At 44.8% G+C, this 26036-nt stretch overlaps 1 protein-coding gene across 2 annotated transcripts in view; it reads left to right on the top strand.

Annotated features, from left to right (window-relative positions):
* Positions 1–25835, top strand: part of FAT3 (FAT atypical cadherin 3) — a 457110-nt gene extending 431275 nt beyond the window's left edge. Inside the window, exons 22-28 of one of the 2 annotated variants that reach the window (XM_054973888.1) lie at positions 4624–5092; positions 10324–10477; positions 14392–15044; positions 15668–15781; positions 18542–18601; positions 24068–24103; positions 24777–25835. In XM_054973888.1, coding sequence (XP_054829863.1) covers positions 4624–5092; positions 10324–10477; positions 14392–15044; positions 15668–15781; positions 18542–18601; positions 24068–24103; positions 24777–25402 — 2112 coding nt within the window. In that variant the 3' untranslated portion in view covers positions 25403–25835. The remainder of the gene's footprint in view (positions 1–4623; positions 5093–10323; positions 10478–14391; positions 15045–15667; positions 15782–18541; positions 18602–24067; positions 24104–24776) is intronic. The other variant, XM_054973889.1, reaches the window with a different exon arrangement.
* Positions 25836–26036: the final 201 nt, after the last annotated feature.

Genomic DNA, 26036 nt, shown 5'->3' with positions numbered 1-26036 from the left:
GAAATACAGAGTTGATTTAGTTTAACAGTGACATAATTGATATCCTCAGTATGCAACTGCATGGACAAATGGTCATTCCAAACAAAATGATTAATGTGGGAACGAGAGTGGAAACAACGCATACTACCTTCACCAAATTACCTTGAAAGTTCTTGTTTGTTTGTTTGTTTGTTTGTTTATGTCTTTTATAGTCCACCTTCCTCACTGAGACTCAGGGTGGATTTCACAATGTGAGATTAGTACATTCAATTACAAGGACATTTCAATAATGCAATCGGGTATATAAATGCAAATTTGCAAAGACGTAATATCAGCAGAAACCTGGAACAAAGTATAAGCAATTCTAAAACTGACATATTAAACAACGTAGAACTACCCAGTAGGATCATACATTAAAGCAAAAGATAGTACATAAGGCAAACACATACTCTGAAATCGAGAAGATTGTGTTTTTGTTATCTGACACTGATAATCATGTGTCCTATAGAGTCAGGGCCAAGCTACAAGTAACGAATGACACTTGAACAGCAAGTGGATTGAGTGGAGGGCAAGTGAACAGGGAGAAATACACTTGCCGTTCAAGTGTCATTTGTCACTTGTAGCTTCGCCCTCAGTTTGCACTCGCAGCCAAAAGATAAGGTGGTACTGAATGAGGCTGTTTCGTGACCCCTGGAATTGTTTGGCATACTGTATTGTTTTAATTAATTTTAGTAACCTATATAAACTGTGATAAGGGACTTAATTGTTTATTAGTCAGTGTTTGGTGAATTGTGATGGCCTATGGCCATAGACAATAAACTCTTTTGACTTAGTACATAAGGCAACAGATAGTACATAGTAGCACATAGTAGTGAAGTCTATGGTCCCTATTTCCTTTGTCTGTCTCCAGCTGTCTTTTCTGGGCCCTGCTTCCCACACCTGAACCTGCCACAGGATTGTCATCACTTCATTATTTTAAGATCTTAAAATTTTGCTAAACACTTTGTAATGAGTAAACAGAATGGCAGCCAGAACGGCTTGCAATCTATTACTCGTCGTGGGACAAAAAGAAGAGATGGGGGAAGGAAAAGGGAAATAAGAAAACACGCAGGGTTTGGAGTAGAATGGCCACCGATGTGATTCTTTACATGAAGGGCTCGCTCTGTTTTATGGATCAGATGTGTTTCCTTATCTGCTTACTTGATTCTCTTTCTAGCTGCCCACAGGTATCGAGATAGCATGTTTCGCCTCGGGAATCTAAGTTTTAGCATAGCTACTTTTCAAACTGGGCAGATTCCAGACAACTAACCTGAAGGCGCTGCATGCCGCCATGTTCCGGATCGCGACGGGGAAAACACGAAATACCGCGTTTTCTCACGTGAGTTTGGCGCGACGTCGTGCCAAACTCGCGTGAGAAAACGCGATATTTCGTTAGTTGTCTGGAATCGGCCCTGGTATCACAAGTCATGAGATGCAGGACCCTCTTCTGCACCCCAGACATAACCTGTGGCTCAGCCTCTCCACAAAGAAACCTTTGGAAAACACCAAAATGTGTATGATCTTTCAAATGAAGAACTCATGTAACAGATGTTGGTTTCTGTGCTTGATATCTCAGGCCTCTTTTTTTTTTCTTTTACAATATGCCCTTCCCTCGTACATCCTGAACTGACTTCAATGGCTTTAGAAGGATGTAACTTTGTTTATAAACTAGGCTAGCCAGATCACCTCAGGTTTGGGAAGCTAAGCCCTGGTCAGTACTTGAATAGGAGACCACCAAGGAAGTCTAGGGTTGCTACGCAGGGGCAGGCAATGGCAAACGCCCCTGTTCATCTCTTGCCTTGAAAACCCCTATGGGGCCACCATAAGTTGGCTTCAACTAGACAGCAAAAAAACCAAAAAGACTAGGTTTAAGATGGCTGTGTTGCAGGATGGTAACTACCGCTGTCCTCGTCTGTACATTACAGCGTTACAAACTACTCCCAGTGGGACCCTATGCAATGCAATGCCACTGTGACAGCCAGTGATATATAATGGGAAATTAAGGACAACTGTTCTGAGAGTAACAGTGATAAACTTTCAACAATAAGGTTGGATAGGGGCATTTTCCCTTAACTTTATGTTGCAAATACTAGTGGGAAAAAAATACAGAAAATGTGAAAGAAGCAAAAGCAAGAAAAATCAAAGCATGAAATAAAAAGAACTATACATCCTATTTTAACTCTAACATACACAGTATTATTTCTGAGATATATATGCTGTGTAACTATATTTGTAAATGCGTCTTTGGCACTTCATTTGGGTAGACTGAAAAGCATATTATCCCTCCAGTGAAATGTATATGATGCACTTTTCAGCATATAATAGATTTTTGGGGGGAAACTGTATGCATATAATATGCAGTGAAATAGACTCTATACGAAAAATTCTGTCCGCAGGAATTCCTCTTACTATATCTGAAAATTCACGCCTCTCCGTTCGCTTTTGCATATAAATTGGTAGGCCAAGCATGCTGTCCTGTCTCTCTGAACTACCATCTCCCTTCCCCGCACTCATTTTTTTGCAATCCCAGCAAAAATAGAGCACGCATATTGATCCCTGTTTATTTGTTCTGTGGCTGCTCCTCTGGAAATTGTGACTCACATACGTGGCTGGTGAGTTTTGTTCGGCTTGATATGACCTCAGTTTTACAGACCTGCTTTAAACAGCCCCTACAGGTTGTGGGTCTTTTTTATTTTATTTTATTTTGCTATTAGAGAAGGGGTCAATGCACATTCAGTCTTAATTTAGAAAGGGCTGACTCAAGGTCTTTGCAGGATCTCAGTTTTCAGAAGATTCCTCTTGGGCTCAGACCTTAAGGGGCTCGCAGATAATTGTTTGAAGGCAAACCCAGAAGCTCATAAGCAAAGACTACATAATGCAAGGTGGATACAGGCTTACTGTTAGCAATTACCGCAATGAAGGTTTCCCCTTTCGACCTATCAAAACCAGCAGTTAACATTACTTTGGCTAGGGGAAAGACAGCTGCAATTTTGTCCCAAGCATCGATAAACGGAAAAAAAATCCAACATTTGAACTAAACCAAAGTAGTTGTGAAATTAAATAAATGGGGCAGCAGGGGCTTGTCAAGCTCCCGGTAGGCCACAGCATGGCATTCATCTTGGTGAGTTGCAAATGGTACAGTCCTGTTGTGGTTCTCGCTATTCGACATAAGTTTTTGCCATAGACCCAGAAAGCAATTTGATATGCTGGAGCGGTGGTGATAGCAGTGGCTCTGAGGGCCAAGCTACAAGTGACAAATGACACTTGAACAGCAAGTGGATTGGGAGTGAACAGGGAGAAATACACTTGCCGTTCAAGTGTCATTCGTCACTTGTAGCTTGGCCCTGAGTAGGCGGTGAATGTTGAGTTTCTTTGACCTGTTGATTTGCTTTGTATAAGTACATGATGAATTTGACCTAGGGGAAGTCAGCAGTTAGTAACACCACCTTTCTCTGGTCAAGTGGAGGAACCCAGCAAAATGGGTCAGCCATCCCACGGATCACGGCAGGCAGAGGCCACCTCTGAGCAGTCAGTCCAATAAGCAGGCAAAGAGGAAGCTCAGGAGCAGCTGTAGTGAGGAAGAGGGAAACATTATATGAAATGACCTGGGTCTACTGTGAACCAAGAGGAACACATGAAGCTGCCTTCTGGTCTGTCACTGGCCACTGGTCTGTCAAAGTCGGTATCATCTGCTCGGCTTGGCGGTGGCTCTCCGGGATCTCAGGTGGAAATTTTCGATACCGCTGCCTGTTTCTTTTAACTGGGAGATGCTGAGGACTGAAACTGGGCCCTCCAGTATGCAAAGCAGACACGATACCACTGAGCCACAGCCCTGACCCCTAAAGGTGAAGTCAACAGCCCGTATGGCTGACTGAGGTCAGATGTTCTGAAAACTTGTTAGCCCTATGAGAATGAGATCCGGGAGATCCTAGTTCAAACCGTATCTCCGCCGCACACGCGAACAGGTGAGTTTGTAGGTAAACCTCTCTCTCTCAGAGCCAAGCTACAAGTGAGGAATAACACTTGCCTGGCAAGTGAACAGACCCACGTGTATCCTCCCTGTTCACTTGCCATTCACTTGATCAAGTGGAGAGCAAGTGAATGGGAAGTGAACAGAGAGGAATACACATGAGTCTGTTTACTTGCCAGGCAAGTGTCATTCCTCACTTGTAGCTTGGCTCATAGTCTTAGATTCCCACATCTGCTATATGGTGATAACAATGGTGTACTTTACTGGACTATTGTAAAAATCACTGAGGTGATTTATGTGAAGTCCATTGAACTCATCAAATGTTATGGACATGATGAATGCATTATGATTCACATTCGTCGTGGGAATTCATCTTTTCTAAGATTAGCTACTCTTGCATTAAGAGGCACATGTGAATGCATACCAGGCAGCCTATTACACAGTCTGATTGATGCAAAACCTCTAAGCTTGGCTGGTGTTGAGTTACATGTAAAATGCAGTGGCGGCCTTGCTAAACTTGCTAAAAGTAGTACATGCATGAGTATAGTTGCTGGCAGTGTTGCTCGATGGATGGAACAAATGCAAGGATTCTGTTGCAAGTTTTGACTTTCAAGGGTTTTGGTTTCCCATTGCAGATTGTGGATGGCAAGCTGTGGTTCCAGTTGGACTGCGGTGCTGGCCCAGGCATCCTGGGAATTTCTGGCAGGGCTGTTAACGATGGGAGCTGGCACTCGGTCTTCCTGGAGCTGAATCGGAATTTCACCAGCCTGTCTCTCGACGACAGCTACGTGGAACGGCGCAAAGCCCCCCTGTACTTCCAGACGCTGAGCACCGACAGCTCGGTCTACTTTGGAGCTCAGGTGCAAGTAGATAACGTCCGCAGCCTGACAGACAAGAGGACGACGCAGGTCTTGAGTGGCTTCCAGGGCTGCTTGGACTCCGTCATCTTGAACAACAACGAGCTGCCGCTGCAGAACAAGCGCAGCACCTTTGCCGAAGTGGTCAGCCTGACGGAGTTGAAGCTGGGCTGCGTGCTGTATCCCGATGCCTGCGAGAGGAGCCCTTGCCAGAACGGAGGGACTTGCATAAGCGTGCCATCTGGTGGTGAATATCTTGCATTCAACATTTGGTTTTTTTTTCCCCCTGGAGAGGGTTTGGTCTTTGGCTTCTGGTGCTGGAAATCTTCTGAAGAAAGACTTCCAGCTCCGGGCTTCGAAAGAGGTTAGGACCATCATGTGACTCCCTATGGCGGTTCTTGGTTTGAACCCACGGAAGTACCCATTTAGTCATTTTACCCCCCATTTGTCTTCACTGGGGTGCACTGATATGCTCTCCTGATAATCCTCATCATGCCGGTCAAACTTTTCACATTTATGGTGGCCCCCAGGGAAGGACCTTGGGAGGATGACGAGGGCGGTACCCCTGACCATGTGGCTGGGCAGCCTTGTCGAGAAGGGCTGTTTTGAGAACCGTCACACTCTCATGCGCCTGCCCTAACCATAGAAATCACAGCAGCCATGTATCTCCCTCCTTCATATGGAATACCAGTTATCATAAAAGGCCCTACCCTGGCTAAGAACACACGTGGCTTATCTAGACTGTTTTCTCAAACCCAAAACATCTCTGAAATCATAATAGTCCAATTCTTTTCGGTTTTCCCTTTTCTCAGCTTCCATAGATTCTTTGCAGTGCAGGGCTCAGGACACTCTTGTTCTGCCACACCCTTGGTACACCTTCACGTGTTTCAGAAAAGCGCATCGCAGCCCACGTTTCACACAGCTAGCTGTTGCACTGCTTGGGAGTGCAAAGGGAAACCAGTGTAAGCAAGATTCACGTGCTGGTTGCACGTACCAAGCTTGCCGACCTTTGCTGTACGAGTCGTCCTTCAGACTTTAGTGCAGCGATGCTCCAATCGGAGCCGGAAGGCACCTGTATAGCCAGGAGGCAGGAGAGAGTGGTTTGCCACAATGTCTGACCAGAGGCATTCCGAGCCAGTTCTGGTAAATTGCTGAGGCAAAGTCATCAATGTAACCAGAGCTGCCATTTCAATAATGACCTTTTGCTTCTGTATTCTGTCGTACTAATAATCACACTGGAAAATCAATGCGGTGAAGTGGTGAGAGTGTTGTACTGGGTTCTGGGCAGACCTGGGTTCAAGCCCCCACTCTGCCATGAAGCTGTGTAAATTTGAGCCATTTATTCCTTCTCTGCCTAGCCTCCCTCACAGGGTTATTCTGAGGCTAGACTGAAGAAGGAAAGAATGATGTGTACTTTCCTGAGGAGGGGAATGGGATAAACATAAAAGGCAAATGTGATAAACATAAAAAGCAAGTGCAGTTTTGGGCTGTATCAACAGAAGTATAGTGTAGTGTTCAGGTCACGCAAAGTGATGGTATCGCTTTACTCTGCTCTGGTTAGACCTCATCTAGAGTATTGTGTTCAGTTTTCGGCACCACAATTTAAGAGAGATATAGACAAGCTGGAATGTGTCCAGAGGAAGGCAGTGAAGATGGTGAGGGGTCTGGAGACCAAGTCCTATGAGGAAAGGTTGAAGGAGCTCGGAATGTTTAGCCTGGTGTGGAGATGACTGAGAGGTGATATGATAACCATCTTCAAGTACTTGAAGGGCTGCCATATAGAGGATAACTGTGGTTTTAACTGTGGTTAGTTTGTGAAACCAAGATTCAGCTTAGCTCAGTGCTACACAGAGACCCAGCTAGGGTTGCCCACAGACCTGGAGAAAAATGTCCTGTCCCTTTAACTGAGGGCCAAGCTACAAGTGACGCCTGACACAGGTTGGACACTTGTCAGCTTCCCTCAAGTTTTGATGGGAAATGTAGGCAGCTTGGTGGAATGTTGGACAAGTGACAGTTGAAAAGTCCATTGGACAGCAGTCAGAGAGCCAAGCTGCAAGACCAGGGTGCCTACATTTCCCATCAAAACTTGAGGGAAGCTGACAAGTGTCCAACCTGTATCAGGCATCACTTGTAGCTTGGCCCAGAGGCTCAGTGTGTGGAAAGGGACAGTTAAAAAGCTTTTCATGCCATGGAGGTAAATAACATGACCTGCTAAATCACATCCTATTAAAATGCATTGCAGGGATGGGATTTTTTCTCCAGACCTGTTGGAACTTAAACCCAGCTGGTATCCCAGCTTGCACTTCTGTGAGAACAGCAGGATTTGAGTCCACTGGCACCATAGAGACCAACAGGATTTTCAGTGTAAGCTTTCAAGAGCCAGAGCTCCCTTCTTCTGAAGAAAAAGGGAGCTCTGACTCTCAAAAAATCATACCCTGAAAATCTTGCTGGTCTCTCAAAACCTGCTGTTCTACTGCAGACTAACACAACTACCCACTTAAAACTGGTTAGCAGTTTGATGGGAGACCATCAAGAAAGTCTAGGGTTGCCAGGTAGAGGCAGGCAACGGCAAACTGCCTCTGGAATGGCTCTTGGCTTGAAAATCTTATGGGGTCACCATAAGTCAGCAGCAACTTGACAGCACTTTACACACATCCACTCCTGGGCCAACATTTCCAAACTAACAACAGTTTGTGGAGTGGCTCATGCTGAGACGATCACACTAAGCATAGTTCCATGAAAAACCACAGCTTTGTGCGATACCTGAACCAAGCCGTTCTCTCCAGCCATGACCATCTTCATAATTCTGCCTCTCTTGGGTCCGAGAATCCTTCCGTGGCCTAAATGTTAACATTTACCACTTCTCAGTTTGCTTTTGTTTTATTGCAAGTGAGATCAAGAGCAAAACTGTAAATGGTGCCTGCACAGATGAAACAAAACGTTGGCACACTAAACAAGTCTAGACTACAGACTGGGCAATGGGGACCCAATAGGCGGCATCTGGGCGCATGTCAGCACTAACTTGTGTGTTTAAGAGTCCTTTATCTGCAAATGGAAGGTTAGGAAAAGAGAGCTTGTAGAGTAGAACGGGTAAGGAGGAAGAAGGGTAATAATTCAAAAGATGAAGAGGCTTTCGAGAAAATTGCTAAACAAGGTTATTTATGTCCCTCTGGGAGGGAGGATGAAACAAGGGCCTAACTTTAACTTGGACTTTGTATAACAAATTAGGTCAAGCGTTCCCCACATGAATAAAGGGAAGGGGGAAACAGTTACTCTTCCTATTGATTTCGCTGGCGTCTCTTTACACAGTCGCTCAGCAAATAGCGTGATGTGCAAATTGAAACCTTTCTAACAAATCACTTTAGGATAATTTCCCCCTTCCTTCCGTCCTCCCTCCCTCAAAAGGGTTGGGGATTTGCCATTTACATTGGCTGCCGGGAGGAAAGGGCTATATACATTCATCTCCAAATGATGGGTCCATTTTATTAGGAGAGGCATATAAACAGCTCGCGTCAGAGTGCCTCGCTGCAGTGTTCGGTGCGCCAGAGCTACTTAGGTCTCCATGCGCTGCCGCTGCTATTGGAAGGCAAACACCCCGAGGGGATAGTTCAGCTCTCTCTCGTTAGGAAATCTATTTGCTCGGGTTTTTTTTTTCACTGTCTCAGCAGTATATGTAAATAAAGGATTGTTATGGTGCCATAATTTTAAAGCAATGGGCCCTAACGATACATCAGCCGATCTATAAAGCAATCTGCTGTGACATTGCCAGGGCTTCTCTCTCTTTCTTCTCCCCCCTCCCTCCCCCAGGCAAAAATAATTTTGTTAGGCCAAGCGATCCTCCATATACAAAAAAAGAGCATCTATAATTAATCGAGCCATGTCAAATGCTCTCAAATGGCGGCGCAACGTTGAGGCTGGCGGGCGATGGTGCTTGCTGGCACAGGTTCCAGCAGCGGCCACAATGGAAGGGAAGTTGGGGCCCTCAGTTCACACTGCGCAATTGTCACAAACCTTTCCTAGCCTGCTTTTCTTTCTCGCAGGAATGCAGAGCGGCTTATAGCGTCGTTCTCTCCTCCTCCCCTGTATTGTCAGCACAACAACCCTGTGAGGTAGGTTAGGTTAGGCTGAGAATGTGTGGCTGGCCCAACATCATCCAGAGAGTGGGGATTTGAGCTCAGCTCTCCCAGATCTCCACCCGGCACTCTAAATATTACACTGTGCTGATACTGAGTTTGCCACTGAGTATACTTTGACGTGGAAATTGCAGCCACTTCAAGTTTCCTAATGAGTTAAAAACAGATATCTGGAAACTTGAATTAGTCCTCAGTTGTTCCTCTCTCTTTACATTTTCAAAGGCCAATCGGATGTACACCCTTAAACTGTGAAATGTCTGAATTAACCCTAAAATTCAATGTAGGAAGCAAAATTATTGGCTGGCTCCACTTCCTAAGGGAAGCTACTGATTCCTTTTAGGCAAAAACAGTTGTTGGATTTAGTTGGTTAAATGAAACAGGATTTTACCTGAGTTCTCTGGTTAAATAGTTTATGGATCTCAGGCTTCAGTATCACAGAGGGAGGGAGGAGAGATTGCACAAGTGAACCTGATGCTCCTGCAAAGATTTTTCGTGTAGTTCCACATTGTGGCTTCCTGTTACATCCTGAGCCAATGACTTCTGCGTGTGCAAAAGCCCTCATCTTGGCTCTAAAGCTTTCCCACTGAGCTTGCCACACATTCCAGTCCATGTTGTTCAGAGATGGAGTAGAGGGAGTCAGGGTCTTATGTGATCCACCAAACCCAAGCACTGCCGCATACAGGGGCTGGGGGGAAGGGGGCACCACGTGTTTCTACTTCAACTACCAACCTTGGCCTGAAAAAAAAACAGCCTCCTCCTTGGCAATTCACAAGTTAGACGTACTTGTTACAGAGAGCACATTCTACAGCTAAGAAAAAGGTGCGACTACCCCACAGGAAGATAATTCTTTGCAACAGTTTCTATGATTCATTTAAAACAAAGCATCTTTCATTTATTGAGAAAACATATTTATTTATTTAGGATATTTCTGTGCCATCCTCCAGAGAGCCTGCTCGAGGTTCCTTCTCTTATTGCCATTTATATTGTGTTTAAATACCCTGCCAGCAGTCTTTTAAAACCGCACAGACAACACTGGTGACGCTGTCAGCGTAAGATCCCTAAATCTCATGTAGGATCATTCAGATATCACATTTCTCAGCCACAGAATCTATGTATAAATGCATATGAAGATGTTTTTCAGGATTTTCAGCACACACAAAAAAAAGATTCTTAAAACCAGCCAGGTTTCAAAGCCAGCCACTAGAGGGAAATAAAGATCTGCACAAAGGTGTTCTACATATATTCAGTGCTAACCCTCCAGCCAATTAATGTCCTTCTTGGAGAGTGTTGTTGACCCGTAATCTCTGATGTTTTTCTTCTTCCCCCACCCCCATGATTTTTTTAGGTTACCAGTGCAGTTGCCTGTCTCAGTTCACAGGCCGAAACTGCGAGGCAGAGATCACAGCCTGCTTTCCGAATCCTTGCCGTAACGGAGGGTCATGCGATCCCATAGGCAGCGCCTTCATCTGCAATTGCAGGAGCGGGTTGACGGGAGTGACGTAAGTAAGCTTTTGCCTCCAGGAGCATAAAGAGCCCCATTGCTTCAAAGAGCCACAGGCTGTCAGTTGAGCACACATGTGATCATGTACAAGGGCACAGACCCACCCTCTTAATAATATAATAATAACATTCGATTTATATACCGCCCTTCAGGACAACTTACTGCCCACTCAGAGCAGTTTACAAAGTATGTTATTATTATCCCCACAACAAAACACCTTGTGAGGTGGGTGCGGCTTAGAGCGCTCTGAGACAGCTGTGACTGACCCAAGGTCACCCAGCTGGCTTCAAGTGCAGGAGTGGGGAATCAAACCCAGCTCTCCAGATTAGAGTCCCGCTCTCTTAACCACTACACCAAACTGGCTGTCCTGTCTCTTGTACTCCCATGAAATACATCATGCCATTCTCTGAGAAAGTCATTTTGGACTGTCACTCAGGATACCCAGAACTTTGGTCTGAGAAGCTGAGATAATTGTCATGATACATGGAGGGACTGTGTCTCAGTGTTAGAACATTTGCTTTGTAAGCAGAACTCTGCCGGTTCAATCCCATGTCGCCAGTGTTTTAAAAAAAATATATTTTATTCAATAATTCGTCAGTTTTACAAACGTTAACAAATGAAAACATTAAACAGGTTTAGAACGCTTGGAAATATAGCTCCTGTCTCCTTAAAAGATAGTTGCAAATATGTCAACAAAGCAATATACAATTCTTACAAACTATTTACAGATATACAGCTGTACAATGTCCTGAGAAAGAATAAGTTAGTTCTAACATTATGGTCAAAGATATGCCAGCCTTTGACAGTATCCCATTTGGGGGGATATTTGGTTAGTGGATTCATTGCTGGTTAGATATTCCAAGACTGGAAACCATTGCTGCAAGAAATGGGAATTGTGTTTTTGCTGTTCAATTTGAGCTATTTGATCTGCAAGCTTTTCCGTTATGAGATAGGCTCATAAACGGTCTTTCCAATTTAGGACTGTGCTGTGTCTCCAGTTGGAAGAATCAGGTAGTCGGTGATGTGAAACACCACAATCTGAGATCCTAGAGAGCTGTTACCAATCAGAGTAGGCAGTACTGATCTCAATAGACCGGTGGTCTGACCCAGGATAAGGCAGGTTCATATGTAGGGTTTGTTTCTTTATGAGTTTGTGTGTTTATTTGTTTTAACACTGAGTTGGGAACAGCTTAATCAGGGCATGGATGAGAGACTCCCTTTAAAATGCAAGTAATAGGAACTAACTTGACAGAGAATTGCAAGAAAGAACCTTGTCAAGAGTGCAGAGAGCTGCTATAAGACATTCTCTACTCCGGTTACTTTCTAGATGCCACGCCCGCCCACCCCCCTCGCCTTTTAATAATTTTTGTATGCTCAAATTTCTCAGATACCTAATAGATATTTTCTATCACAGCCGAAAACACAACTAGTGGACTCTGCATAAAACACTTATTTAGAGAGTGATAATACCATGTGTATCAATCTTTTAAATAGAACATGATGTAGTCTTGATGACTTTGTCTGGGGTGTGAGACTCAGCCCCCGGACTTACTGGGAGGAGGGGACGGGGGGCAGCCGGGAGACAGCTATCCAGCCACCCCAACAGTCACCCAGGACCCACACAGGCCAGCAACAGAGGGGGAGAAAGAAGCACCCAAGCCGCAGAGGGTCAGAAGGGGCTGGTGGAAGGCAGCTAGCCCTACCCTCCAGTGGCAGCCTAAGAGCCCACGCAGGGGGAGTGGGGACAGCCAGGAGGGGACCAGACCAAAGGGAGAGGGCACAGGAGATAGGGACAGCCAGCCATCAGACAGCAACCTTACCGGCAGAGGAAGAAAGGCAGCAGAAGCAGCACAGGGCCACGCCCGAACCTGCAAGCAGGGTGGAAGGGAATAGCAAGGGCCAGGTGAGGCTGGAAGCAAGGCAGCCTCACGTGGAACTGCCTGAGGCAATCAGCCAAGGGAGCCTGACAGCCAGCAAAGGAGGCACAGGTGCAGCTGGCCAGAGCATCCGACAGAACAATGCCAGGTGTGGCTGCCTAGGACAGCCTCGGCCATGGCTAGAGTGCTGGGGGGGCGTGGCTGGCAGGTGGAGCCAGGAATGGGTGAAGGGACATAAAGGGAGTCCACCCAGAGGATGGGGTGGGTTGTGAAGAAGTGGTGGTAGAGAGGTGGAGAGTGGTGAGGGAGTGGAGAGTTTAGGAGAGTATGAGAGTGGAGAGAGAGGGAGAGAGGAGAAGAGGATGAGAGTTGGAAGCAAGAGGCAGAGGCGGAAGGGAGCTTGACAGGTTGAGCATGCCACCGTGTGGTAGAGAGGGAGCAAGGGTGATGTATACCTCCTGTCCTTCCACAGAGCTGGAACCTGTGTTGTCCCTGTCCATGCCTAGGAGCTGCAGTTCAGGCCTGCCAGTGCCCTGCACAGCCACGCCCATGCTGATGCCTGACAGACTTTTTCCTTGCAGTACCCTGTGAGGTCCATTGCTCTAATTTGTAGCTGAGCAAAAGGGAGATGAGGTGGAGAAAAAATTGATGTGGTTAGAACAGGCCTGCTATCAGGCCATGTGCACAAAAATGTCCTGCAAAGCACCAGCAGGCCACAGTACATGTTGGTGGACTTTATACAGACACGGGGTGTATGTGTGCTTATCATGAGTTGCACTGGTTGAGTTGCAGCAAAGCTGAACGAGTGGAATGACCAGCGATTTGCACTTGTTACAGTTCTAGATGAAATCTATTAAAAGGAAATTTGGGGGTGAAATAGGGACACTTCCAAATTGCTGCCCAGTAGGAATTCTCCGTGGAATATGCCATTCCGATCTGCATTCTCCACGTTGTGCCTTTCCTCCAGGAGTCTCAGGGTGCCTTACAAAAATTACCTTCTCTTTCGTTTTATCCTGATAATACCCCTTTGAGGTAGGTTAGGCAGAGAGCAATCAGTCTGAGATCAGTCTTTGCAGGTCAAGGTTGGGGCTAAATGAGGAATTGAACCTGTGTCTCTCCAGTGATCATCTGACTCTTGTCTTAGTACAAGTTTGGTTGGCTCCCAAACATGGATCAAAACTTGGATAAACATTATCATTATGAGGGTGCAACCAATACTAAATACATAGAAAACATGTCTAAAATAGAGGTAGAAATTTGTCTTATTTGCATATCCACACAAAATTTATAGAAATTTGCACTCAGTCTTCAGAATGTTACAGAATTTCTCTGCCAAAGCATGGAAAGGTACAGAAAGGAACACGATGATGTTTGGCCAGTTCTAGGGATAAGATACATGAGTTCCAGTGACTATCACAAAGTAGAGTATTGGTTAGAAGATTGCTAGAACAGGATCTGGGAGAGCTAGGTCCAATTCTCTACTCTGCCATGAAGTCACATTCTGTCAGCCTAAACTCTCTCACTGGATGGTGAGATGAAAGAAATGAGGAAAGGAGAGTGACCTTTAATAACAACAACAACAACAACATTTGATTTATATACCGCCCTTCAGGACGACTTAACACTCTCTCAAAGCAGTCTACAAAATATGTCATTATTATCCCCACAACAATCACCCTGTGAGGTGAGTGGAGCTGAGAGAGCTCTAGAGAGCTGTGACTGACCCAAGGTCACCCAGCTGGCTTCAAGCGGAGGAGTGGGAATCAAACCCGGTTCTCCAGATTAGAATCCCGCGCTCTTAACCACTACACCAAACTGGCTCTCTGAGCACCTTGCTGAGCAATCTGGCTCACGCTGAGCACCTTGTAAAGAAGAGATAATAGAAATACAGCTTGCATATTTCAGCTCCTTTCAGTTCTTTCTCTTACTCAGTTATTTGATACAGGATATAAGATAAAAACAAGCAAAACGAAGGAGTTTGAGTGCCATAATAAGTGTTTGAATTTCTTATTCACCTTTCTTTTTTCCCCTGCAGGTGTGAGGAAGATATTAATGAATGTGAAAGAGAGGAGTGTGAAAATGGTGGCTCTTGTGTCAATGTTTTTGGCTCGTTTTTATGTAATTGCACTCCTGGATATGTGGGCCAGCACTGTGGGCTGAGACCGGTGGTTGTCCCTAATATCCAGGCTGGACATTCTTATGTGGGCAAAGAAGAGCTGATCGGCATCGCCGTGGTTCTTTTCGTCATCTTTGTGCTGATAGTCCTCTTCATTGTATTCCGCAAGAAAGTCTTCCGGAAGAACTATTCCCGTAACAACATCACGTTGGTCCAAGATCCAGCTACTGCTGCCCTGCTTCACAAAAGCAACGGGATTCAGTTCAAAAACATGAGGAACAATGGAGATGGTCGCAATATCTACCAAGAGGTGGGACCCCCTCAAGTCCCTGTGAGGCCAATGGCCTACACCCCTTGCTTCCAAAGTGACTCCAGAAATAATTTGGACAAGATAGTTGATGGACTCGGGGTGGAGCATCAGGAGATGACAACATTCCATCCAGAGTCTCCCAGGATCCTGACCGCAAGGCGGGGGGTCGTGGTGTGCAGCGTGGCTCCCAACCTACCGGCAGTGTCTCCGTGTCGCTCTGATTGTGACTCCATTAGGAAGACGTGGGAAAATGGCACTGAAAGTGAGTACTGAAGGCAACATGTCTTGGGAGGGTGCTTGAGATTTCTTTTTTCCTTCCTTCCACATTTTTGTTTTTATTTTCCCCACGTCTTCCTGGAGGCTTTATCAGTTGTCATATTACCCACAAATACCAAGCCTGTTTTATGTGACCCACTTTTCATCGGGTGTTGTGATTCAGATATTAAAAAAAACCCGAAACAAACGATTCGCAAGCATGTCAATACAAAACACACTATACATCGTAATTAAACTTTTATTAATCTAATCATTCAGTGACCAACACTTTAACCCTTACAATTGGCCTTTTTGTTACCACAGTGTTTCATCCGAGTTTGCTGCAGTAAACATGTAAAGCCTGAAGCTCTTTCTTTAGTGCGCTCCGTAATGATGATCGCTTACAGACTCGGAGAGTTCATTCACTGTTTGCGTTACTCACTTGCATAATTGAAGCTATTTGATTGACAGGTGTCTTGATCTGTAGATTTGATAATTACTCCTCCAGTTAAGTCAATTACTGTTCCAGCTAAGTGAAGTGAAAAATAGCGTTGTGCGCTTAGCATTTTATAGCTGAAATAGAGATCTGTCTATCCACCCTACCCAGTGTCGTTTCTTGTGTTTCTGTAGGCAAAGGAGTCGATGACGTGGAAGAAGTCACCTGTTTCTCAGGAAGTAACAAAGGCAGCAATTCTGAAGTTCAGTCCCTCAGCTCTTACCAGTCGGACTCCGGCGATGATAATGGTAAGAGCATCATTATCGTATTACTTCCCGCAACCATACATTTAAACTTACTAGTGCGGCTAGAAAACTTTATTATGCCAGAGATGACAGATCCAAAAGGAGAGTTCATAGAAGGTGCTGATGGAGCAGATCTTCCCTCACCTTTCCTCAGGTAGCCTGACATTCATTCTGAAATTTCCTCTCTGAGGAACCTCATAATCAAAATGCACCACAGGATAGAGCGCTGCATTGGTGAAGGGAAATCAGGAAATCTCTCCCTCTTCCAATTGCAGCTTGTATCAGTGGAACAGGAAGAGGTGATTTTTCCAGATTCCCCCCTCACCACTGCAGCCCACTATGTTGTGGTATGTTTTGCTTGGGAGGCTCTCCCAGTCTTCACACGGGATTTTCAGGACAAAGAGGAAGACGGGGAACAAACGATTCCAGCAACGTCTTCCCTTAACTCTTCTGGTGGATCCAACCCTGTGTCGTGCCCTCAGTGCAATGTGGCTATTCTGAGTCTGGATTCGCGCAGGGTTCGGTTGTTATTGAGGCCTGAATACTTAGTTGAAAGGAGAGCTGGAAAGGACACCTGACACCAGCGGTTCCTAAGCTTTATTGTATTGAAAACAGCCCTTTCGCTTTGTGTATTCTGTACAGATGGCTACATTTTCTTTACTGAATGGTCCCCATGCGGGAGGAATGCTTGAAAAGCTTCCAGATTAAAAGCTTCAAAAGAACATTCTGAAATGCTGTGTGTTTGCTTCAGCTGAATGTTGGGTGAAGTCAATGTTGTGTCAGAGATGCAAGGCAAAAAAGTAGAGAGCAGTGTAGTAAAAGCAGGATAATAATACAACAAATAGATAATATGTAGCATACACAATTCAGGTTGCCAACTCTGGGTTTGGAAGTTCCTGGAGATTTGGGGGTGGAGCCTGGGGAGGGCCAGGTTGGGGGGGGGGGGAGTCCACCGTCCAAAGCATTCATTTTCTGCAAGAGAACGGATCTCTGTAGTCTGGAGATCAGATGTAATCCCAAATCTCCTGGACTCACCTGCAGGTTGACAACTCTAGATTACAGTCTAGAGTTAATGCAAGTGTGGCAGAGTCCTCTTCTGGGAAGGACTGTGGGTTACCTTGGCAAATAGTGTCCCCAAGATATAGGGCAGGCAGTCGCACAGGAGAATCGGGCAGGAGGAGGGCTAATGCATCCCCAGGGCTGTTTTTCTCCCAGTTGGGCTAGCTTCTGGTCACAAGCAGAAGCCAATGAAACAGGTCTGTGGGTGGGGCTAATGCAGTGATGTCACATCATGTCTTTTTCTAACCCCCTTGTTACCAGGGTTACACAGGGTAAGAGGGGGGAGAAACACTTCCTGTTTAGAGGTCAGTTTAGATGTGACTTGGTGCCACTCCAAGGCAGTGGTTCTCAAATGTTTTGAAACGAGGCTCACTTCTTTTTTTTTTTTTAAGCGGGGCTCACTTCTAAACTTACTCGACATCTGGTGCTCCAGTTGGTCCCCGTCACCGGTGGTGAAATCTGGGGCCTGGGGACAGTGGAGTTTGGGGAAGGGAGGGAGCAAAGCAGGGATTTGATGCCGTAGAATCCACCTTCTAAAACTTCCATTTTCTCCAGCGGAACTGATCTCTGTTGTCTGGAGATAATTTGTAGTTCCGCGAGGACTCTAGGCCCCACCTGTAAGTTGTCAACTATAGAATAAACAGGCCCACAGAATGAAGGAGGGGCTGTGGCAGGTCCTCCCTCTTTTCTCTTCTTCCTGCTGTTGTGAGATCTCAGGAGTTTGAGCCTAATAGTCCACTGAGGAGAGAGCCATGATCCACTTTTGGTAGTTGTTCGAGAACGGATGATCTAAGGAGTCACTTGGAGCAGTTATCTCTCAGACATTCTTTGTTTGGGATATGGGGTTGTCCAGTCACTTGGAGCAGTTATCTCTCAGACATTCTTTGTTTGGGATATGGGGTTGTCCAGAATGGGATAATTTGTATGGGGTTAGTATGTTTTATTATGTAATTTACCTCAAAATAGTCTCACTAGGAGGGCTGGCAGAACCACGGATCAGGGGATCCCTCCTCTTCTACATAGCTAGTAACAGTGCAGAGGTCCAGGCCCTGAACGCCTAAGCATCTGTGTCCTGTAGCATTTTTTCCAAAAAAAAGAAGAAATGCAACCCTATCTTTAAACCAACGCCATTGGATAATGGCTTTTTAATTACGACTACTGAACTTGGTCATTTCCCCCAAGGCAGTAAATAATAAGAAAAAAAAAGACTGAAGACAAATACAGAAAAAGAAAAAAAATGGAAGGCAAAAGACTTTCATACCATCTCGGATCCTTACGATTGCCGAAAAGATAATCAACCTTCCGAGTGTAGCCGTCGGCCTCTGGAGGCCTTTAAGCGAGGATTAATTAAAGATTAGTGTCAGGTAGACAAGATACTGTCCCGGTTAATTGAATCCGCTGGACAATTCAGGCTGAATTTATGAACTGATATTCATCATCGCATATGAGCTTTCTGGAAGTGCTGGCTTTGAATGTATCACCATTCGCTTTTCTGTTGTGGGAGGAAAAAATTGTATGGGATTATCTGAAATTGAAATGTCCTTCAAGCTGCATAATTCATTGGTGCTACCTTCCTTCCCTGCTTCCCCCACCCAGGAGATCTGCCTGTGAGAATATAATATTGGTAACCTCACAACGCCGTGTGCTATAAATACTAACATGAAACTATCATTCCCTTTATTTCTGCTTTCCTTCTTCTACAAGCTTCCATAGTGACTGTCATACAGCTTGTCAACAATGTAGTTGACACTATAGAAAACGAAGGTATTTAATCTTTTTCAATTATTTCTTGTTGCATTGCCACGTATTGTGTTGTTCTTCCGCGCACAAAGATCGCAGCAGAACCTCATCAACTCGTGCTCGTTAGCCAAACCGCAGCGAATGACCAGCAAAACAATTCATAAAAGAAAGAAAAATATATGGCATGAAGTGTCCGGGCAAGAAATCAAAACATTTATTTCTACAATTTCAGTTGATGGCTAAGGGTCAATTCAGATAATTGGGGTATTTTCTCAGCTCCTGGTGTCCAGTGACTTTTGTAGTCATTCTGAACAAAGTAGATGATTACTGTGTTTTTTAAAAAGGAAGATAGCCCTGAATGATGGCCTCTCCCTGAAAATGGTTATGCTCCAAAGGATTTTTATTATCGTAGCTAACTCTAACTTGTATGTGAATTTAAGACAACCCCCTATTTCTCTTGATGACACAGCTGAGGAAAATGCCTAGAGTAAATGATCATAGGAGGGTTCAGCAAAATAGATTTGGCAAGGCACAATAGTGTCACCGACTAACTTGGTGATGGAAAGTGCCATCAAGTCACAGCCAACTTATGGGGACTCGTTCGAGGCAAGAGACAAACAGAGCTGGTTTTCCATTGCCTAGCTCTTTGTAGTAATTCTGGACTTCCTTGGTAGCCGCCCATCAGAGTACTAACCAGGGATGACCCAGCTTAGCTTCCGAGATCTGATGAAACTGGGCTAGCCTGGGATTATTAAGTAATGTACAAAGAAGGAGCTGATCTGCAAATCAGCTGATTTTTTTTTCTGCAAATGAGTTTATGGTTCACACACATAATTATGTGGATCCTTAAAGACCATCCAATAAGTGTGTTATGCTATATAAGCTTTTGTGAACCTGAGTCCACCTCATTATTTAGTACATATTTATCCTGCTCATCCCCAAGGAGCTCATATGTCAATTTTCCCTCCTGCATTTTACCCTCACAACAATCTGATGAGGTAAGCAAGAATGAGAGAGAATGATCCTAACTCCAAGACAGGAATGGCACCATGGGGATTCGAACACGGGTTTCTCACGTCTTAGTCCAACGTGCAACCATTACACCAAGCTGGCTGTCAGTCAAAGATTACACCAATAACCCTTGCAACGACCCTGTAGGATAAATCAGCAGGATTAGCTCCCTACGTACAAATTGAGGATGAGGTTGAAAGATAGTGGCTTCTGTAAGGCCATTTACGGTGCATTCATACAAAGAGTTTCTTCAGTCTAAGTCCAGAGATTGAAGCCATGAACTGACAAGACAGAATACGCCAATGTTTGCAGAAAAACTGTAATATAAAAACATGCATTCAAGGATTTAAAAAAACCCAAATAAGAGAAGCTGTGCCCTTATCTTTAAAAAACAGGTGTCCTTTGAGGTCACAGTGGCCGTTGTGGGGGTTGCTAAGCAACCACAAAAATATTGGCATTCTTCAAACCTTGATTTCTGTGAGTAAAAGGCAGAAGAGTAGTTGCAGGGCCATTACCAGAGTTCTTTTGGCCTCTCAGTCCACCTCTGCTTCCCTCTCCCCCACCTTAAAGGGAAGACTCATCCTGGCCAGGCCCAGCAGCAACCACCAGGCAACTTGGTTCCATGCAGTTTGCACAATTCACCCAGGTGCAGTGGTGACTGAGACTTGATGCCACATGGGCCTTGTGGCAGCCTCCACACAACTTGCACGGACTTGGCCATGCAGTGGCCACCACACAAGTTATTGAGTGTCTTCCTACTGCACAACTTTTGCAACTCATCCAGACTTTCCCCAGGGAGAGGGAAGGAGGGAAAGCTGAGAAGCAGTGTGGAAATAGCAGTTAGACCGTCAGACTAGGGTCTGGGAGACACAGGTTCATACCCTCACTCTGCCATGGAAGCTTGCTGCGTGACCTTGGGCCTATCACAAACTCTCTTAGTCTTCTTCATCAGATAGAGGAGTATGAAAATAAAATAAGAGTGGAGAACAATGAAGTACGGTGCTTGAGGTCCTTGGAGAGAAAGACAGGGTATAAGTGATGTAAATTAATAACAAATAAAGCTGAAGACTGGAGAGGGGAGGCAGATAAAAGAAAGGTTGGTTTGTGAGTAGGAAGGAGAGAAGGCAGCAGGGAAAGGGGAGAGGAGAGGATATGGGGCCTGCCAGAAGGATAGAAAGAGGAAATAGTGTGGAAAGTGGAATATGGGGAGAAATGAATTCACACACACACACACACACACACACACACACACACACACAAGTCCTTGTGGGTTCCCCACTTGTCATTGTCTAATGCTGTAGACCGGCTTATATAAAATGTTCAATACTGTACAGTTTCAGTAAAAAAATCTTTAAAATCATTTCACTCATCTCATGCCAAATTTTTTCAGGATGCCCCTTTTTCTGCCCCCCCCCCCCCCGGAGCCTGCACATCTCTAGGGCACCCCTCATGAAGGCGTTCTTGGTGAACACTCCAGTCTTTTTCAGTGACACTCATGTATCAATAAATCAGCATTATGCAGTACACATACAGTATATTATATATAAGAAATTGTATTCCTTGTATGTAGAAATTCGATAGTAATTGTGTAGAAATCATTTAATAAACCAAAATTTAAAACTTAACAGTAAGGAGAGGAAAAGTGAGACATTTGACAAAACATATGTGAAAGTGAGAGTGAAACAGCTGACCAAAAGAAAGCAAAATAGGGAATGTTTGCTCGCATTATCGACAGCCCGCATTATCGACAGAGTTTAATGTAAAAAAAAAAATCCAAGAGGCTGTAAATAATATTTTAGTAGCCAGTTCAAGCAAAAAGAAGTTGCAGGAGACTTCCCCCCACCAAATGAACTTCAGCTTGACCAGTTGTGAGCTCTAACCTTCTGAGAAAGCTCCGAGAGATGTTTCGGAACAGTGAATTCTGATACTACATGCTTGTGTTATTTTTCGTTTTGAAACAGACAACGAAAAGAATTCGCTTCGATTTTGTGGGCTGAGCAAAAGAGGTAGTTGGTGAAGTTCTGCTGCGTCATGTAAAGATAATGGTGCCCAGGGCTTTTTTTCAGCAGGAACGTGGGGGAACGGAGTTCCGGAACCTCTTGAAAATGGTCACATGGCTGGTGGCCCCGCCCCCTGCTCTCCAGACAGAGGGGAGTTTAAATTGCCCTCTGCACCGCTGAGCGGTGCAGAGGGCAATCTAAACTCCCTTCTGTCTGGAGATCAGGGGGCGGGGCCACCAGCCATGTGACCATTTTCCCCGAGGGCAGCCCACTGAGTTCCACCACCTCTTTTCCCAGAAAAAAAGCCCTGATGGTGCCAGTAGTGCCTACTTGTGCATTCATACACGTGGGCATAACAGCCACACCAAGTGGGGACTGAGCATGAAATTAGCAAAACAGATAAATCCCTGTTGTCTGATCATTATAATTTGAGTCAGTTTTTTGTTTTGCTTTGTTTTCGTGTTTGTTTTGCAATAGTCAGGGCCGGTTCAGACCGTGCTGCCCAAGCAGCAACCACTGGGTTGTACAAGAAAGAATCTTTCTTCTGCTCATCAGTTACTAGTTTAGTTTCCATTGAACATCTGTCACTGCCATCAGAACAGCTGTGTGCCGAGGGAAAGCAGTTTGGGATATTCCTCCATAAACACAGAGCCCAATCTATGGTCTCCTGTAAGGGGCAAAAGGGGGGCAGTGTAAAGGATCCTCGCATCAGTTCAACATTGCAAGTTTCAGGATTCCACTAGTACCAAAGAACCATCTAGAAGGTTATTCTGGTGTAGCTGCTCAGAATGATGCAGCAATAGCGGAACAGTTGCACTGAGCAAGGTCTCATACAAACGGCATGTGGCTGGGGGGTGCTGAGTATGATACATACTTGGGCTACCATCTCATGTTCTGTATGGCCCAACATGATTTCTGGAGCAAGTTCTTGCCCACTGCTGACCTGTTCCAAGTCTGCCCTGACATTTAAGCAGAATTCGGTGCAGCCCTACTTAACAAATCACTTTTAAAAGATAAATATTAATTGTGAGACACAAACAGACCGCAAGGTGCTAGCTGCTCAACTAGCTCGTACCAGTTCATGCTCCTAGTGCATCCTAAGCCCTTTGCTTTCCACCATAGACGTTCCTCTGGAAGGCATATCAAAGAGAAAGTCTTACCGGGAAAGTAAACGATACTGCAAATTTCCTCTTGCCACTGGTCCACCCTTAAAAATAAATCAAAAAAGCAGATCCCCAGTTCTCACAGTCTAAAAACATACAGACCATATCTCCTTCACTGTCAACTAAGAGTCTGCTCCGCAAATGACCTTTTTCCTGCTCATTTTGCCAGCTTTCATAACTGGCAACTGTCCTGTGGCAACAGACACTAGCAGTAAATTTGGGCTTGGATTCAGCGCAGCTCAGAAATGAACGGAAGGATTTCTGCTGGATGCAGAGTGTAACTTTCTCTCCTCCTCCCTTGTGCTGTAGCCCAACCCCCCCCCTCCATGTTACTCCTGGCGGTCCCCTCAGAGCAACATTTTAGGGGACATTTTGGGCCACAGGGAGAAGAGGGGAGACAGCCACGTTGCATTGGCAGAAATCTCTCCACCCAAAGTCTTCCCTGCCGATGTCTGCACTCAAGCTGCTCTTGTGGGCACAGGAGAAATGCTGCCCGTTATTTTCTCACCCTGATTCCCAACATACCTTTGAGTAGGTGTGGACTCTGTCATGTTTGCTTCCGGTGGCCCCATTGACTGCCTTTCTATTCTGTTCTGTTCAGGTTGTTATACCGTGCCCCTCACCGTGGTATCTGAGCGTACTTGGGCCCAGATTTGTTTGAACCGGCCCTGAGAATGGTAGATTTTTATTTTTTCTGTTTCAAAACCGAGCAAGAAAATAAACTGTACTTTGCGGGTTAAAACAGAAATGTTTAGATGTTTGTGTTAGAAACTGTGTGTTCGTGTCAGTTCTGCATGTATGATTCAGATAACTGAAGTGAGGAAAAGAGGATGTCCAACCAATAGATGTGTTGCAATGTTTATTTGTGTTTGTCTTAGAAAAAGTATCTCCCCTTCCCTTTTTAATGTTAAAACCAAAATGTTGCTTAATTCTTTGATCCCCAGTTTGTTTTAGAACCAGATACTGTGTCGTAAGATATTTGCAGTTCCAGCAGGGTAGCCATGTTAGACCACAGTCCTAATGGATCCTTTACTAGGAGTAAGTCCCATTGAATAACATGGAACTTACTTCCAAGTAGCTCTGCTTAAGATTGCTCGCTTAGTCTACTGGAGCCAAATCAACAAAAAGTCTTAAGGTACTTTCAAGTAACCAATTTATTGTGGCACAAGGTTTAACGCTTATGCCACAACGAATTCATTCAGTTTTAATTTGTCCTGTGACTCTTGGTTATTTAATACAGTTTGTCTGTTTAACCCTGTACTGGTTTCAAACTTGAGAATTTCCAGTGTTGCTCTTTTTCACTTTGTATTTAACAGTGTCTGGTATGGATCAAGGACAGAGCTACAACAGAGGTGATTTTTCTGTCTGCTGTAATGGGCGGGCGAAGGGGCTTTTGTGGACCAGTTTTGTTTTGTTTTTTAACATTGTACTAATCTGCTTTGTTTGGCCTCCATCTTGGGCATCAGGCTGTGAACGAATTCTGCATGTTTAAGCATGTTACAGTGCATATTTTGATTGTCTTTTTTAAAAAATTCATTTTTTTTATTTCAGGAGTCAACTGATTCTTTCTCATATCTCACATTACGAGCCTGTGTAATTACTTTTCTCCCCAGATCAAGATTGGGACACAGCAGCGACAGCATGTTGGCTGTTATTAATGTGTTTATTTATCTAAATGATGGGTGGATTTCCACATCCTTCCACCTTACTTTCGGTTTTTAGCGTTTTTGATTCTCATGGATCCTTTACTTTCTAACGGCATCTGCAAACGTGAAATAATTGTATTGTGTTGTGTTGTATGATAGTCATCGTGACATAAGATTGCTTCTACTATCTATGGCCAGAGCATGATTGGGGGGAAAAAAACACTGTGATGCATGCTAATTATTTGCATATGCAGCTACAATTTGCTGACCCCCACCCCACCCCCGGGATTTGCTTCCTAGCAGGTGCATGCTGTAGATTTCATTTCTGCTTAGACTTCTCTTCTTCCTCCAGATTCATTGTGTTTGTTTGCTTCCTCAGCTTATCATTGGGACACCTCTGACTGGATGCCGAGCGCTCGCTTATCTGACATTGAGGAAGTGCCCAATTACGAGACGGCAGATGGCGGCTCGGTGCACCATGGGAGCACGAGAGAACTGGAAACAGATTATTATCTTGGTGGTTACGATATTGACAGTGACTACCCACCACCACACGAGGAGGAGTTTTTAAACCAGGACCAGTTACCTCCTCCTCTCCCAGAGGACTACCCAGACCAGTACGAAGCGCTTCCCCCATCACAGCCAATCTCCATGGCCAGCACACTTAGCCCGGATTGTCGGCGACGGCCACAGTTCCACCCGAGCCAGTACCTCCCTCCGCATCAGTTCCCCAATGAGATAGACAATGGTGGGCCACAGACTGGGAATGAATTTAGTACTTTTGGTGTTGGCCCAGGACCAAATATGGAAAATATTAGTGCGACAAAGAAGCCCTTGTCCTTACACAATTCTCTGGACGCGTCCTCGTCGGATGTTTCAGCAGGCTGCGGCTTTGATGACTCGGAGGTCGCCATGAGTGACTACGAAAGCGTTGAGGAGCTCTGTCTGGATCGCCACCATATGCACATTCCTTTTGTGGAGACCCATCACCAAACTCAAGTGTGAAGGAACCGTTTTTGTTGATGTTGTTGTTGCTGTTGTTTGGTCCCATTCATAGCATAACTGTTGAAAAGAATTTTTTTTTGTTGTTGGCTAAGAAAATAGATGTCTCTCAATATATATATACACACACATATATATTGGGCAAGGCAGAAATATAACATAATCCATTTTTAACCCTATCAAGAAATCTGTACTGTATATGCGCGTACCAAGAGAGAAGTGAAAGGTCTTCCCAGAAAATGTTTCCTTATGATCAGCTTTCATGTCCTTGGAGCGGTCATCTTCCTGTCTATTGGAGAGATTCCCCAGGTGGATAACTTTCAGCAAAGGACTGAGCTTGTGTTCTCCTAGTTTTTGTCCAGTGTTGTACTATCAAAAGTGTTACAAGGCTAAAGCACTTGCAGTATTAAGATAAAAATGATTCCCCACCCAGGAATTGCTGTGTACACTCAACTTCATCCATCTAACCAATGGAAGGAAACCAGCTTAGCAGGGCTGAGTAATTCTCTTCTTTAAAAAACCCTTCCCATTTCAAAGTTACTAGTCCATAAGCACATTCCTTTTCCGCAAAATGGTTCTAATGACTGTTCAAATGTGCGCTCCAAGGCTGCGGCTGCACCTCTGCCTCAAAATATGC

Source organism: Eublepharis macularius, chromosome 3 (assembly GCF_028583425.1).
Source record: "Eublepharis macularius isolate TG4126 chromosome 3, MPM_Emac_v1.0, whole genome shotgun sequence".
NCBI classification, from domain to species: Eukaryota; Metazoa; Chordata; class Lepidosauria; order Squamata; family Eublepharidae; genus Eublepharis; species Eublepharis macularius.
The sequence above is the reverse complement of the archived record's forward strand: the minus strand, read 5'-3'. Positions and strand labels throughout refer to the sequence as shown.